The sequence below is a fragment of the Lathyrus oleraceus genome, chromosome 5, assembly GCF_024323335.1.
Source record: "Lathyrus oleraceus cultivar Zhongwan6 chromosome 5, CAAS_Psat_ZW6_1.0, whole genome shotgun sequence".
Taxonomy (NCBI): domain Eukaryota; kingdom Viridiplantae; phylum Streptophyta; class Magnoliopsida; order Fabales; family Fabaceae; genus Lathyrus; species Lathyrus oleraceus.
Window position 1 is genome coordinate 482,950,730 of NC_066583.1, and position 17,885 is coordinate 482,968,614.

Consider the following 17,885-nt stretch of genomic DNA (forward strand, 5'->3'; position numbering starts at 1 on the left):
CAAGTGAGAAGGTGAACTACACCACTTTGATTTAGGAACCAAGTAAAGGGGAAGAATTCACCATCCCAATCAATTTGAATAGCTTTTAAGTTTGAGGGGAAATTGATTTTCAACTAGCATTTTGAATTGAAATATGCCGAGAGCATCAGATTTCTTTTTCAAGAAATATAATCAAGTAAAATGTGTAAATATGTTAATAAAGGTAATCAATTGAAACTTGAGGTAAAGGGATAAGGCTCTACATATCAGTTCAAGTGGTGCTTTATAAGCAGTGTGTGAAAAAGAAAATGGTAACTTATGTGATTTACCCGAAGAACATGAAGAGCATGAATAATCAGCACTATTATACCAAAAGGCATGTTACAGCAGATGGCTGATTCTTATTCAGAATAAATCAAACTCTTATCACTAGGAACAACAAAATAATATCAATATAAAGGTAAATGCATGATTCTTTTCTATGCTTAAAAACAAATTAGATAAGACTATAAGAGATCTTTTTATAAAGTTGAAGTGCAGAAAACAATTACAATTTATACAAGGACCCAGAATCATTCATTATAAGAACATTTCAGCATTTATTTTTCTACAACTACTTATTGAAAAACTAATCCAACCTATCAACAGAAACAAATCAAATGTCAACATTAACATTAAAATAGTAATGATAATAACATTTGGTATCATGTAGAACTGAATCTGCAAAAGTACTAACCAATAAGCGATGATTATATTCCAGCACAGTTAATCGGCTTCAAACTCCAAATCTTTCTATCCAAGACACATGCTCAGCTGTTGTCAATGCAGCCCAACCCATTCCGGAGGTGGCCAGAAAAACATAGAATAACAAGGAAAACAAGACAAAGGCGCAATCCGAAACTGACCCAAGTGAAAAACACCGACCCCGAGCTCACTCGATTGAGAATCACTATAAACATCATCCCTAAATATCACACAATTCCCATAACCAATCCTCAAGTCGAAAGCCGAAGCAGAAAAAGCACAATCTTCCCCCAAAAACAAAACCCTATCCTCCAAACTCTTCACCTCCACCCACTTCTTCTCCTTCTGATCAAGCCTAAACACATGAAACCTCACAGCTCTCTCCCTTCCAATCTCACAAAACTCACATTCGGCGAAACCATGTTCAATCTCATAAACTCCCCCACCATCACCTTCACCATCACCATCATCCCTCAAACAACTCACGAGACAAGACAAGTATTTATCAACTAGCAACAATTCACCGTCACTCTCCACCAAGAACTTCTTATCTCCACCAAACACCGGCTCCGCCACCAACTCCACACTCAAATCCGCTCCCACGACAACAGCCCGACCGGTACTATCGACCGCAACAGGCCGTCCGTTGAAAACACAAACATCATCATAAGGCGTCAGCATTTCAGGAATTATCGTCCACCGCTCATCACACCGCTCATCGCCGCATCGGAATACAGCAAGTTTGCCAGAAATGTGAATAGTGAGAAGAACCGAACACCGATTTGCTTTTGCTTTTGCTTTCCCGTTCCCGATCTGCCACGTGTCGGCGTCAGCGTCAAATACAACAACCTTCTCCATGTAGAGTGAGTTGTTGAGAGGAAGAGATGAAGATTGGGAAGGGAAGTTACCGATGACGAATTCGCAACCGAGATCGATGACAGGGAGTTGGTTGAAATCGATTAGGTTAGGGAAATGGAGAGGGAAATGTTTGTCACGTGAGAGAGGGTGCCAGAGGTGAGATTGGTCACGTGAGTCAGGACCGATTTTGATTAACCATGGATGTAGTGTTTGTTGATTTGGGGGTGGGGAGATGAGGAAGAGGGTTCGTTTGGAGAGAGGGAAGGTGGAATCATCGTTGGTGGAATCGTTGTTGGAGGGATTTGGGAATTTGGGAGGTAGATTGAGGTGGTGGTGGTGGTTGTGGTGATTTTGGGGGGTGGAGGAGCGCCATGATGAACAGACGGAGCGGAAGCGGAGTTGGTAGAATTGGGAGTTGAGTTTTTGGGAGATGAGATGTAGGAGGTCCTTAGGGAGTTGAGACCAGTCTGCCATGAATGGGGGAATGTGATGATTCTTTATGTACAGGAACTTGGAAATGGAGAAGATGATGATCGGGGTAGGGAAGAAATACTCTTGTTTCAATATTTTAATGGTCCCCTTTATTTTTATTCTTTTAGAAAAATTACTTTTTAATCTCTATATTTATTTATTTTAAATTCTTTTTAATATCACGATAATGCTAACTTGCAATTGCATGACACAAGTTAAAAAATTTATATAATAATATTTTATTTTTTTATTTTTTAACTTGAGTCACTAAGACATAAATTAGTATCAATTAGATTTTTTTTATAATTTAGAATTGCTTTAATTGTCTACCAAAAAATTTATAATAACTAATTACTGCATTAAAAAGTGTAAATAAAATGATTATAAAGCTATTTATTTTTAATGACTAAAGAAATAGAAAAATTAAAATTGAAGGAAATTTAAGTCTTTAATTTATTAGATGAAAACCACGGTTTGAATGAGATGAAATTGAACCGGATGAGATGCGTGATGGATGGAAGTGATATTATGTTATTTGTATTAGATATGGTAATAAAATCATATATATGGATATCCGTCTGAATCCACTTGAGTTTGATGGAGAAAAACCCTTTTGATTGAGTTCGGGTCTGATTTGGTTTTTCCCTTACAAATGATGAGTATGGGACAAGTAATTATAACACTATTAACCTCTCGAACATGTCCCCGAATCCGTCATGTTTGATAATTTGAAATATTTTATTTTGATAATATAATATTAGTACATTGATATTTTGGTTTGTACTTTAGTGTTTGAAATATTTGAAATGTATATTAGACATTTTTCACGGTAGTTTAATTTATTATTTTTAATGTCTTTTAGAATTCGGACAAATTATGGATTGGGGAAATTGATTATTCCAATCTACGAAATTGATTCTGATGCGGGTATGGGACAGAGAACATATTTTTAACTGAGATTTGAGTTTAGATTTGGGGTAGGCGAAACTTGTCATCGCTCCGTCCCGTTGTCATGCCTAGTTTAGGTCATTTAAAATCAAATAGAATATAGCAGAATGGAATGGTATGAATTTTATTCCATCACATACTATCATATTTCTTCTCTTTTGATTTGGGTGGAATGAAGAATTTACCTTGTTCCATCTTAAAATTTTCAAACGATAGATCGAATCTTCATTTCGCTCCACTCCATTCTATTATGGTTTTCTCCATTCTACTTTGTTCATTTTATGATACTCATTTGTCTTCAAAAAATAACATAGCTTTTATTTTAGAGAAAAAAATTAGATAATTTAAATTCTGCTTTATGGATCTATGTGCTTGCATGTATGAAGTTAATGATTTTGATGTTGACAACCATCTAGATGTTTTGATGACAACAAGGCAGTCGAATGTTGAAGTTAGTGGTGACATTTTTCCAACTCTTTGATGATGGTGATTAACTTGAAGATATCTCAAGTCTCATCATGAAAAAGATTCAAAGTTCTAGTGGAGTGCTTATATGATCGGTATATTTGTCAAAGAAATTTGAAAGCTTCAGAGTTGTGAAAGAGAGGAAGTCTCAAAGCTTGTTTGGTCGTATCTGTTTGAGTGACTAGAGTCTTGTGAAAATATGAGAGTAACTCCTAAGATATTGAGACAATTCACGCCCACACTTAAAATACTTTTTAAGGTCTCTCTTTACTTAACAAAATCCCCTTAAAATGTTTTTAGGGCCTAGCTAGTTGATTGGAGGATTGTCTGCTTGATTAGGAGACTTCTTCAAACTACCTAATCGATTAGATCATTTGCTTTATCGATTGCATGATACCTAATTCAGTCTATAATCGATTATGGTGGTCACTTAATGATTGGTAACGACTTTATATCAAAATATTTTTGGGGGGCCACAATAATCGATTATTTGAGGTACCTAATCGATTAGTTTTATCGATTAGGTTAGTAATTTGACATATGGATTATTTCACTTTTTACCCAAAAAATATTCTATATGAAAGAAGTTTTTCCTCAATTCATTACACAGTAATAATCATAGTTTTCCTAATTCTTTACATTTTATTACTCTCTTCTCTTTCTTTAAAAAAAATCACCAAAGTTGTCTTAGTGTATTGTGAGTGAAAACTACTTGTGAGGAAAGTGTTGTACTAGTGTCGTGTCATTGTTGTTTTACTTTAAAGAGTGTGATATTGTTGAAAATTTGAGTTTGGTTCTTGAAATTAACCATTGAAAAATCTTTGTTTGATTATAGAACTCAGTCTGTAAAAGTTTTGTTTGGTTATTGAGATTAACATGTAAATATCTACTTAGTTTTGGTTGAGGGTATAAGTCATTGAATGATTCTCTGGTGTCATCTCTCTAACTATATATCTTTAAATTATGTTATTTACTTAACTGTTTTATTTTCTTTCTGCTGCTTTTCCTTCTAATTATTGTGGATAATAACACAATTTACCTTTTAAGTAATAAAACCTTTAAATCAAACCCGATATTTGAATATCACAATTCACTTATCAAATATGAAACCCGAAATTTGAAATACCCGAAATTTAAATAATTTATTTTATTCATTTATCTATACCCATTTACATTTAAGGTACAAAGGTATCAAATATGAAAGGTAATACATCATACCCCAATTGTGAATTTGATGTTTCTATTATTTCGAATCAATCAGAAAAGTTAGTGTCACATTTTTAGGGAGTCTGGGAAAGGTATGAGAGACAATGAGACTAATTCTCTAAGATCATAAAAGAGAGATCTCACATCTCCACCCATAACCTTAAGTCATTAGGCAAATGAGTTCTCTCTTATAAATTCAACTTTTAAATTATTCATTCGTGATGTGAGACTTAAAAACTCATACAACACCCCAACAATCTTCCTCACAAGTGTGAGTCTCTCACATCCTATAACAGGATTCAACGCATAATCCAATTTCCACACCCCTACCAAGATGAACCATGGCTCTAATATCACTTGTTGGAAGAGTCCAAGGAAGGCGGGAGCGGCAATTGGGTTAATGCTTCAATACCATAAGAAAGGGAGATGTCACATCTCCATCTATAACCTTAAGACATTAGGTAAATGAATTTTCTCTCTTATAAATCCAACATTCGAATCATTCATAGGTGATATGGGACTTAAACACTAATACTTACACCCAACAATCTTCTCAAAAAATGTGAGTTCTATACGTCCTAGAACAGAATCCAACACATGGTCCAATTCTCGCTCCTCCACCAAGCTGAACCATAGCTTTAATACCACTTTTTGGAGAGTCTAAGGAAGGCAGAAACGACAACGGAACTAATGCTCCAGGATTAAAAAAGAGGGAGAAGTCACATATTCACTCATAACCTTAAGGTATTAGGTAAATGAGTTTTCTCTCGTATAAATCCAACATTCGACTCATCCGTAAGTGTTGAGGGTCTTAACTACTCACATTTGTTGGGTACAAGTATAAGTGGTTAAGTCTCACATCACCTATGAAGAGATGAAATATTGAATTTATAAGAGAGGAGACTCATATACTTAATGTCTTAAGGGCATTAGTTTCTAGGATTTATATATAATTCCCCAGAATAAAAATATAGAAACTTAATTCCTAAGTATTTTATTGAAAAAGTGTTTGGCATGTAATTTAATGTTTTTTTAGAAAAGTTGATAATTAAATACATCTTTTAAAAAAAATATATGTAAAGTTTTATGGGAATGGATATTCTCACCTTCTCACATGGGAATAAAGTAATATGAATATGAAATTTATTTTATTCCTAAGAGCATTTATATTTAAGAATATTTTTTCCTAACAAATATGGAAATCAAACGTCTCTTTAAGGTTTTGGATGGAAATTCTCTCTCTCTCTCTCTCTCTCTCTCTCTCTCTCTCTCTCTCTCTCTATATATATATATATATATATATATATATATATATATATATATATATATATATATATATATATATATATATATATATATATATATATATATATATATATATATATATATATATATATATATATATATATATATATATATATATATTGTTCTGGACTGGGCCATGACACTAGGCACGGCACGGCCCAATGCTCGCCAAGCCCACGTCCAAACGACCGTGTCCAAACGACCACGAGGACACGTCAGGTGAACGACCGTCCGCCCGAAGAACGTCTCCCCGGCCCCTTAAATACGTGTCGGACAACGAGCGGGTCCTCCTCATATGATCTCCATCCACTCATCGTCAACCCACGTCGCGGACACCTAAGTTGTGTCGGGCAGAGCCATAACGGCATCTCACTCACCACGTCACCCAACTCCCCTATATTGTCTCCTTAGGGATAGGGGCAGTTGGACCAGGGGGCAGACCTTGGTCTAGGTCTTAACGCTTCTTACGCGTCCCCTGGCAGCTCCTCCTTGGGCCTAGCTAATCCAGCCCATTAGGAGCCTTGGCCCAGCGCTGGGGGCTCAATATAAATACCCCTTTCATGGCAAAGGGGCAGGTATTCTAACTCACACTCTGATAACCTCATTCTGTACCTTTTCTGACTTAAGCATTGGAGCACCTTGCAGGTACACCCCCCTCTCATTTCATTCTCCGGCCCATTCACCAAGACCTTGGAAGGCCCTCCTGATCAGGCAGATCAGTGGCGCCGTCTGTGGGAACTAGCTATCCCCATCTTCATCAAACGAGGATCAAAAGCTCATTTATTTCTGTCCTTCCAACATGGCCGGAGAACAACATAGCGATCACAGTCGTCCCCTCGTCAACTACAATATGGACGACGGCCCGCCATCCCATGAAACGGACGCTCGGGACGGTCATCCATCCACCCCGTCTCCAGAGCCCCAAAACAACGGGGATGCCTCTCACGCCCACAATTTAGGGGCAGAGACATTTCATCCCATTCCCGTTCCCGTTGAAGGAGACGCCGTAATGATTGCCATGGTGAATGCCCTCAATCAGGCCGGTTCTATGCTCCACCAGCAGCACGAACGAATCATGGCCCTCGAAGCCGAACGACAAGAGGCCCGGCCCCAGCCGGTGAGTAGGATACAACAACGTTCGGAGCCAACGAAGAAGCGAGGACGTCGCTCTCCAGAACCCCACGTCAGCAGGGCACGCGCCCGTCGTGACGGTGCTCGAGCGGGAACATCACCAAGGCGCGGACACAGCCCCGACAACAACGAACTGTCTCCCTTAAGGAGCGACGAGGAAGATTTGCATTGCCCCCTATCTCGGGCAATAATGGAAGCCCCGCTCCCCAAAGGCATGGAGAAACCACCAAATCTAGCTGTGTACGACGGGACTACAGATCCCGACGATCACGTCGACAACGTCAACGCGATGCTCGACTACCGCAATGATATAACCGGGCACCTCAAATGCCGACTGTTCTCAACGACCCTCAGGAAAGGGGCCATGGCTTGGTACAAAAGCTTGGCCCCTGAGTCCATTACGTCATGGAGAGTCATGAGGTCCATGTTCACCAGGCACTTTACAGCTTCCCGTCGTCACCCCAAGACTGAGGCGACCCTTGAAGCCATAGTGCAGAAGAAGAATGAAACACTGCGCTCATACATCGAGCGATTCAACCAGGAAGCTGTCGAGGTAGATACCACCGAGCACATGAAGAAGTATCTCCTCGAGAGAGGTCTCTTGCCCGGCAGTGAACTTAGCAGAGCCGTAGGGATCGAGCCTCCCCGCACCTTAAACGAGCTCCTGCATAAAGCCCAGGCCTACATCAGATACGAGGAAAAGCAGGTGGCACACAATGCCCGCAGCGGACGTAACGCTGGGGAGACCGAGCACTCAAAACGCGAGGACACGAGCATTTCCCGTCGCAACGGAGACAAACGAAGAGAAGAAAGACCTCGCGAGCTCCGGGAAGGAAGAGGCCCCGCGGGCAGATATAGCGAGTACACCTTACTGACAGCTCCTCGAGAGCGCATCCTCGCAGAATGTATCAACTCTGAATTTAAGCAGGGCAGGGTCAGGTTCCCAAAACCGTCTGCACCAAAGCCCCACACCGACAAATCAAAGTACTGCCGGTTCCACAGAAGTCACGGGCACGTGACCGAAGACTGCGTCCACCTGAAGGATGCGATAGAAATTTTAATCCAAGAGGGGCACCTAAAGCAGTATACGAGGAAGAACGAAGCTCCCAGACACGACGAGCCAGAGAAGAAGAGACCCCGGGAAGACACACCCCCTGACAACTCTCCCTATCAAGTGGCCCTCTGCGTGTCACGACCGGAAGATTTCTTCCTCCCCGAACCATTGCCCGAGGGCAAGATCACTGCACTCAGCCCCTGGGAAAACTTCCCTACCACACTGGTGATATCAGGAGGAGGAACTAACGGGGAATCCGCGGCCCTCTCCGTCAAACGTAAGTTCGACGAACTCCTACTGACTGCCCCCGAGCAGAAAGCGACATTGACAAAATACCGGGGAAAATCCAACCCAATATCCTTCTTCCTGGAGGAACTCCCGGGCGGATCCCCGAACTCGGGCATCCCACTATTGATAAGGGCGAAGATGGCCCAATTCGACGTACGACGCATCCTGGTCGACCAAGGCAGCTCAGTGGATATCATGTACGTCCACCTCTTCAAGACTCTGAAGCTAGACAAGACCAACTTAGCCCCCTACGTCGGATCAGATCTCCAAGGATTCAACGGAGCAACAACCAGACCGTGGGGATATGTTGAGCTCCTCGTCACCTTCGGCGAACAAGAAACGGCCAGGGAAGTCAAAATCCAATTCCTGGTCGTAGACTGTCCGTCTCTCTACAATTGCATCTTTGGACGCCCGACGCTGGCCGAACTCACCGCGGTCCCATCCACCGTCCACCTGAAGATGAAATACTACACCAAATTGGGACGTGTGGTCACCATCCATGGTGACATCGAAGCAGCCCGGCGATGCTACGACGCCGCAGTAAAAGGACAGGCCGTAGTCAGCACGAAGAGCAACTGCAACAACAAAAAACTCAAGACCGAGGATCCTGCCCGAGGAGTCAACGCCATCGACCTCGACTGTCGCATCGGGCTGGACGAGACCGAAGAGGGGAGGTTCCCCAAGGAACGCTCTCTCGAACACCCGGTCCGACCAATCCCCGACGGGGAGTTCGAACTCATTCCTCTTGGGGACGATCCGGAAAGGACGGTGAAGATAGGTAAGGGACTACCCGAGGAAACAAGAGAAGAGCTAGTAGCATGCCTCAAAGAGAACTCCGACCTCTTCGCGTGGAATGCCGCAGAAATGCCCGGGCTGGACCCCGAGATCGCGTGTCATAAGCTAGCTTTAGACCGGGCAGCCAAGCCCATAGCACAGCGTAGACGCAAGCAATCGCCCGAAAAGGCAGAGGCTGCCGAGCGAGCTGTAAAAGACCTCTTAGAGGCAAATTTTATTTCTGAAGCCCAGTACACAACCTGGCTCTCTAATGTAGTCCTCGTTAAGAAAAATAATGGAAAATGGCGTATGTGTGTTGATTATACTGATCTTAATAGGGCTTGCCCGAAAGATGCTTTCCCCCTCCCTAATATAGACTTGCTCGTTGACAACTCTGCAGGTTTTAAACTCTTGTCCTTCATGGACGCATACAGTGGATACAACCAGATCCCTATGTCGCCCGCAGACAAGAAACACACAGCGTTCATGACCCCAACGGGCAATTACTATTACAACGTGATGCCGTTCGGGCTCAAGAACGCTGGCGCTACATACCAACGCATGATGAACAAAGTCTTCAAGGACGAAATAGGGGACATGCTCGAAGTGTACATGGACGACATGATCGTCAAATCACACGAGGAGATAACCCATGCTCGACACCTTGCGAAGGTATTCGAGCAGGCGAGACAGTGTAAAATGAGGTTCAACCCCGAAAAATGCACGTTCGGAGTCCGGGCAGGCAAGTTCCTCGGTTTCTATCTCACCGAAAGAGGGATCGAGGCCAACCCCGACAAATGCCGGGCATTCTCGGAGTTTCCGACCCCGAAAACCCAAAAATCGATCCAGTCACTCAATGGAGTGCTCGCCTCACTCTCCCGTTTCATCGCCAAGTCCGCCCAGCACGCATTGCCATTCTTCAGACTCCTTCGCAAAGAGGCTACCTTCGACTGGACCGATGAATGCGAGCAAGCGCTACTCCATCTAAAGAAGGTTCTGTCCCAACCCCCGGTCTTATCACGACCATCAGAAAAGGAAACCCTATACTTATACCTATCCGTGGCAACCGAGGCCGTCAGCGTCGTTCTAATAAGAGAAACCGACGAAGGACAAAAGCCCATCTATTTTACGAGTAAAGCACTCCAAGGTCCCGAGCTCCGATATCAGCAAATCGAAAAGGTCGCCCTGGCCCTCATCAACACAGCGAGGAGACTACGATATTACTTCCTCGCACACACGATAAAGGTGAGGACCGACCAGCCAATCAAACAGCTGCTCGGGCGCCCGGATATGGCCGGGAGGATGCTCAAGTGGTCACTAGAACTCTCCGAATTCGACATACAATACGAAAGTAGGAAAGCCTTGAAAGCTCAGGCACTGGCCGACTTCGTCGCGGAGATGACCCACTGCCCGACTCCAGCAGAAAGCGCCCACAAATGGACGATCTTCGTCGATGGCGCCTCTAGCACATCAGGCAGCGGGGCCGGGGTCATCCTCGAAAATGAAGAAGGGATCCTGATAGAGGTATCATTAGCGCTAGCGTTCCCAACATCAAACAACCAAGCCGAATACGAAGCCTTCCTCGCAGGCCTGAGGTTAGCCGAGGACCTGGGAGCAAAAGAGGTAAAAATATCCACCGACTCCCAGCTCGTGGCCTCACAAGTGCGAGGAGAATACCAAACCAAGAACGACAACCTCCTCGAGTACTTGTCCCTCGTCAAAGAAAAACTTGATAGATTTGAAAAATGGGAAGTTCAACACATACCCCGCGAGCACAACACACGGGCAGACGTTCTCTCGAAACTAGCCAGCACGAGGAAAAAGGGTGGGAATAAATCAGTAATCCAAGAAATTCTCCCTCGGCCCAGCATCGACAAACTACCGCCTCCACTCGAGGTCAACGCTATTGGAGATGCCCACTGTTGGATGACACCCATCTACAATTACCTCACGCGAGACGAACTCCCGGCTGACCCGAAAGAGGCGACCACTGTCAAACGACGCGCATGCTCGTACGTACTCCTCGAAGGCAAACTCTACCGGAGAGGATTCTCCATCCCACTACTCAAATGCGTCGAGGAAGAGAAAGTCCCCGACATACTTGGAGAGATACACCGGGGAATTAACGCTCAACACCTCGGCGGACGATCGCTCGCACGAAAAGCCCTTCGAGCAGGCTACTACTGGCCGACCATGCAAAACGATTCGAAAGAGCACGTCAAAAGATGTGACAAATGCCAACGACATGCCGACATGCACCTCGCACCCCCGAACGACCTCAAATCACTGTCTTCCCCATGGCCCTTCGCGTGGTGGGGCATGGACATCCTCGGACCCTTCGTCACCGGATCATATCAGAATAAATACCTCATCGTCGGGGTGGATTACTTCACCAAATGGATCGAGGCGGAGGCACTGGCTAAAATAACCGCGCAGAACATTCTCCGGTTCTTCAAACGCAATATCCTCGCTCGGTTCGGTATACCCCAGGCGCTTGTCACAGACAACGGGACACAATTCACGGACGGAGGATTCCAGGACTTCGTCGCCAGCCTGGGCACCACACAGCATTTCACGTCTGTCGAGCATCCGCAGACGAACGGGCAAGCAGAGGCGGCCAACAGGGTAATCTTACGTGGCCTCAAACGCAGACTCGGTGAGGCAAAGAGGGCATGGGTCGAGGAGCTACATAGCGTCCTATGGGCCTACCGCACGACACCACATTCTACCACCGGGGAAACCCCGTTCCGACTAACTTACGGCACCGAGGCAGTCATCCCGGTGGAGATACGGACGCCAACGAGGAGGACAGAGGAGCCCCTAGACGAGGAAATGAACGATGAAACCCTTAGAGCCGAGCTCGACCTAGTCGAGGAGATACGTTCCGAAGCAGCTCTCAGGGAAACAACCCTCAAACAAAAAATAGCACTACGCCATGACGCGAAAGTCATAAAAAGAGAGTTCCAAGTCGGCACCCTGGTCCTCAGAAGAAACCAGAAAAACCCGAGAGAGGGCAAACTGGCGGCCAACTGGGAAGGCCCTTACCGCGTCCGCGACAAAACGAGCAACGGGGCCTATTACCTAGAAAACCTACAAGGAGAACGACTCGCTCGACCATGGAACGCAGAAAAACTTAGACAATATTACAGCTAAATACACCACGGGGAGACGTGGCAGGTACGACCACGCTCTTCGTCCCCAAAACCCCAGGGAGGAACCACGAGACCCGGGAACGATCCGGGGTCACATAACAAACACAACCCTCCCCGACGGTTGGGATCTTGACCAAGACTCAACGTCGAAGTACCAGGACTGGCAGGGCACCCAGCTCGCGATGGGAGGGCCCAAGCCTCGGGACCAGGGTTCGAACAACGGACCCGGGCTTCGATACCCACGGGCACAAAGCCCGACACTTCGTCGGTTCCCTAAACCGAGGAGATTAACAAAGTCGAGCAGAGTACGAATTCATACAAACAAGTATCAAACACAAACGAGCACAATGAATGATAACGAAAATATTCATACATTAGAAACGATAAGAGCGGCCGAAGCCAAGTACGCCCGAAGGCCATATTACAACGCCCGAAGGCCAAAATACATAAGGCACGCAGGCCATGATAACTAAAATCAAAGAAAAACAAATAAACTAAGACTCCGCTCGGAGCACCTCTTCATCCTCTTCTTCTTCTTCTCCCCCCAGCTCCTCCTCCGCTTCAAACGGGCAGATAATCTCACCATCCCGGACGCAGCAGTTATAGGCCGACCCTGCTGTCACCAACTCAGGGTTCAGAAGCCCGAGCTGCTCGACAGCATTGTCGAAACCCTCTTTGAAGCAGGCCACGAGATCTTGGTTGAGAGTCCGAATATGCCCTAGCAGCTCACCGCGCGAACCAAGGGCGCGTTCCTCCTCGGTCTCATCTGCCAGAGGACGGACCTTTCCCTCGAGAGACTCAACCTGAGCCCGTAGGCCAGCGTTGTCCTCGGTCAGCTTCTGATGGTCGACCACCTGCTCTTCCAAGCTCGCCTTAGCAGCCTTCAACTGGTCCCTCTCCTTTTCCACCTCCTCCAGCTTCTGGCTCAGCCCTTCCTGCAGCTGATGCTCTTCTTTGTAGTCCGACAGATCTTTAGATAGTCTTTCCTTCTCCGTCCGAACCTGCAAAAGGGCATCCTCCAGCGAGGCGGTGGAGACCGAAGTGTCGGTCATAACCATGGCTGTCTCCATCACCCGGATGACAGCAGCAATATCCCTGGCCAGATCTTTTCTCCGGGCAGCAGCGTCCTGGTCCAGAATAGCCTTGGCCTCAGGCGCAGGCACAACAATCGACTCCTCGGCCTTGAAGAACGACCGTTCCACATAGCAGGGAGGTAGAAGATAGCTGCCCGGTCCATTCGGACTTCCTGGAGACGACCTGGTGAGAGGCCCAGCCGGACGCTTCCGTTTATGGAGGGGAGAAGCCGCTGGCGACGGACTGCTATCAGGAATGTTGATCGGATTAGATCGAGGAGGAGAGGAAGGAATCACGCTCGCCGCCTGCGAGGGACCGGCCCCGGCATCGCCAGCAGTCTCCGAGACACGGGCCACAGTTTTCTTCTTCTTCTTGGGCACCCGGTCAGGAGCGCCGACCTGATTCGCTAGCTTCAGCACCCGATCACGAGCATTGGGCATGGCACCTGCAAATAAATTACACACAAACATTAGCGACCGAAGTCATAAACAGAAATAAAAAGCTAAACAAAGTCTGCCTACTCAATAACGCCAGAGCTTCCTCCTCGGTATCACACTCGAGCAGAGCCTTCGTATTGATATAACGCGTCTCGGTGATTAGCTCCCCGGCCTCATCCAGGTAGGGCACGCCCTGTCGATTCGCCCAGAACCCCAAGCTGAAGCTCTGCACGTAATCGACCAGCTTCTTGTACGCGAGCCTATCCTCCTCGCCGAGCATCGCATACTTGACCCGGTAATGCGCCGTGGAGAGATCGAAATGATCACGCTGCCACCTCAGCGGTATCTTCGACATCAGCGTCTCCTCCCCGTTGGGTTTCCGTTGATAGTAGTATAGAGAGTGAAGGGCAGCCCGGGTAATCGGCATCACCACGTACCACCGGTTTTTGAAATGGCGAACAGAATCCTCGTACGTCTTGAACAGACGCACGGGCTGCTTGAAAGAAACCCAACTGTGGCGACCACGGGAACCGGACCTCTGGAGATGGAAAACGTGGAAGAAGAGAGCCCGGGTGCAACCAATGCCGAGGAACTGGCAAACTAACTCGAATGCCCGCATAAATGCGAGAGCATTAGGATGTAGTTGGGACGGCGCCAGCCGGAGCCACTTGAAGACCGACATCTGGAAGGAGTTGAAGGGCAGTCTAATCCCCGCCTCACGGAAAGCAAATTCATACATGGTGAACTGCTTCCCCGGGAAATGATGACAAATGCGGTCTTCTTCCTTGGGGGCGCAGCAATACCAGTTTGGTGGATCCTCCCGGCTTATGGTCTCGACCATAGCGTAAGCAATGATGGCCTCGTCACAGAAGTCTGATTCCTCCCCCAAGGGCTCGTCCGCAACCCATGAGAAGTCGACCTGCCCAGAAGAGGAGGCGTGTTCGATACCATCTCGGACACTCCCATCCCCGACAGGGAGACGAGCGATTGTCGCGTCTTCGGTGGAGGACCCAGAATCTTCCTTCCTCGGTCGTAAGCGCCCGGTAGCACCTGAAACGCAGACAGAAAGAGTGAATTCGACGTCATATCAAATCCACCCTTCCACCGCAGGTCAAGTGAAAGGGCGTAGCGGCGACGGACACTAACCGTGCTCAACTCGGTGGCGCGCGCATTCTATGGAGACCGGGCATAAACTTCATACAGCCTATGCAAGTATTGCCCGGCATATGAAGTTTATGCCCGGTACAGTATGATCCCAACCCTATTTTCTACCATCTAATATACACCTACAGTCCACTACACTGTTCCTAAGTTAAACCTAACCATATTTCTACAAAAATAGCATGCGTTTGACAGAAAACAACAAGGAAAAACAGTGGGTCACAGTGGAAAATCATACCTGTCATAGTTAAGTTGAAAGGGGTACGGTGGTGCCCGAGCAGAAGACGGTGGTTCAGATAGGAGGACGGGCGGAGACGGCGGTCCAGACGGTTGAGCGAGCAAACGAGAGAGAATGTGGAGAACTCCGGTGAACGTGTGAGCGAAAAAAAGTGGAAATGAAGTTACTCAACCCCTTTTTATAGGGCTTGGCACGTAGACCAACACGCTAGGTCATCATTGCCTAGCCTGCCTACGCCGTCTTTGCGCACGAAACGAAGCGACGCCACTAATTCTGAGACACGTCTATCAAAGATAAGAAACTGAAACGACCCGAGCACCTATCCGTCTCCTCGACTCACCAAGACGCCACCTCCCCGCGTCATACCCACGTTTACTACAAGGAAGGTGCAGACCAACCGATCACCTCCATCCCCGACATTCCCGGAGAAAATGTCAGTCATGAACAGGTCTGTTACAACCTCACCTGTCTAACGATCAAGCTTCCCCATCGTCTCGGGGAACCCTTAGTTGAAACATAAGTCATCTCTCTGGCTCAGAGACTCGACTTGGGGGGCTCCTGTTCTGGACTGGGCCATGACACTAGGCACGGCACGGCCCAATGCTCGCCAAGCCCACGTCCAAACGACCGTGTCCAAACGACCACGAGGACACGTCAGGTGAACGACCGTCCGCCCGAAGAACGTCTCCCCGGCCCCTTAAATACGTGTCGGACAACGAGCGGGTCCTCCTCATATGATCTCCATCCACTCATCGTCAACCCACGTCGCGGACACCTAAGTTGTGTCGGGCAGAGCCATAACGGCATCTCACTCACCACGTCACCCAACTCCCCTATATTGTCTCCTTAGGGATAGGGGCAGTTGGACCAGGGGGCAGACCTTGGTCTAGGTCTTAACGCTTCTTACGCGTCCCCTGGCAGCTCCTCCTTGGGCCTAGCTAATCCAGCCCATTAGGAGCCTTGGCCCAGCGCTGGGGGCTCAATATAAATACCCCTTTCATGGCAAAGGGCAGGTATTCTAACTCACACTCTGATAACCTCATTCTGTACCTTTTCTGACTTAAGCATTGGAGCACCTTGCAGGTACACCCCCCTCTCATTTCATTCTCCGGCCCATTCACCAAGACCTTGGAAGGCCCTCCTGATCAGGCAGATCATATATATATCTATCTATCTATATATATATATATATATATATACACACACACATCCCAAATTCCTCTATAAATGGTATCAAATCCATGGTTCGACTTAAAGTGGAAACGAAAACTAGATCTTGTGTTGGGTCCTGTTATAGGATGTGGGAACTCACACTTGAAGTGATTGTTTGGTGCAAGTGTGAGTGGTTAAGTCTCACATCGCCTATGAATGAATAAAATATTGAATTTATAAGAGAAGAGACTCATATACCTAATACTCAAGACTGTCTTACGTTTTCGGATAGTCTATATATATAAATAAAGGTTTAACTGTGGCAAAACAAATATGAGTCTTACTTTGCAAAGGTTTAAACATAACAAATATTTATGAGGTCCTATTTTTGTACAATTTAAATATGAAAATATTTGGACTATGTGCGGTAGTCCACCTTTTACATTCTCAAAAACTGCTATACTAATGCCTTAAAATTTTAGATAAAAATGTGACATCTTTCTCTCTTATGATCATCATACTCCCTAACACATCATTCATGATGCTATCATCATGCTCATTTTCGCTATGATAAGCATCTCCCTTTTATTATATCTACATAGAGACTCATGTGTTCACATATTAACAATTGTTTGGTTTATTTTGTGATTGAATTTACTTAGTGGGATTATATGTTTAATTGGGATATTAATTAAATTATTTATTTATTCATATTTTTCATATGTTTGAGGTTGGGTATATTTATGAGACTTTTTTCACATACTAAAAGATTATTTATGTTGTTATTTTTTTGAACAAATAATAATAATAAATGAGTCTTATCTTACTAAGTAGGGTTGACTACATAGATCAATTTTTACCATAATATTCTATCAAGGACTATACTTCTATCCAAATCATTAATCTCGATATCTTTTTTAATAACTTTTCTGATAATTTTTCTAAGTCTTTATCTTCTTTCCATCTAATCTACACTTCTTACTACATAATCTATCGATCTTTTATCTACATGTTCAAATCATCAAAGTTTATTTTCCATCATCTTCTATATACTATATACTATAGGAGCTATCTGACCCTCTCTAATATTTTCATTTTAAATTTATCCTATGTCATCTCTACTACCCTTATTTTACTCTCGTATTGGTAATATTTTGTCTCATACAAAATCACATTTTATCTCGTTCGAAATCACATCTATTATCACAGAAATCACATGTATTACCACAGTCTGATACAACTTGAACGCTACATTTACATCACATAAAACACATGATGTCCTTCTCCATTTCAACCATCCATCTTGACTTCAATAGTTTACATCTTATAAACTAAACTATATGACTTGATGGATAATATAATCTCCAATTCCAACCCTAAAAAGATGATTTCAAATTTGCATAACACACCACGAGTCAATACTACTTTGTGTCATCCATATCATTATA

The 17,885-nt window shown here is 45.2% G+C and overlaps 1 protein-coding gene across 1 annotated transcript; it reads right to left on the reverse strand.

Annotated features, from left to right (window-relative positions):
* Positions 1 to 480: 480 nt before the first annotated feature.
* LOC127085589 (F-box protein SKIP23) lies at positions 481 to 2,144 on the reverse strand. The gene has a single exon (XM_051026099.1). It carries the CDS (start codon positions 2,053 to 2,055, stop codon positions 799 to 801), a length of 1,257 nt encoding a protein of 418 aa, XP_050882056.1. The 5' UTR covers positions 2,056 to 2,144; the 3' UTR covers positions 481 to 798.
* Between the last annotated feature and the right edge of the window lie 15,741 nt (positions 2,145 to 17,885).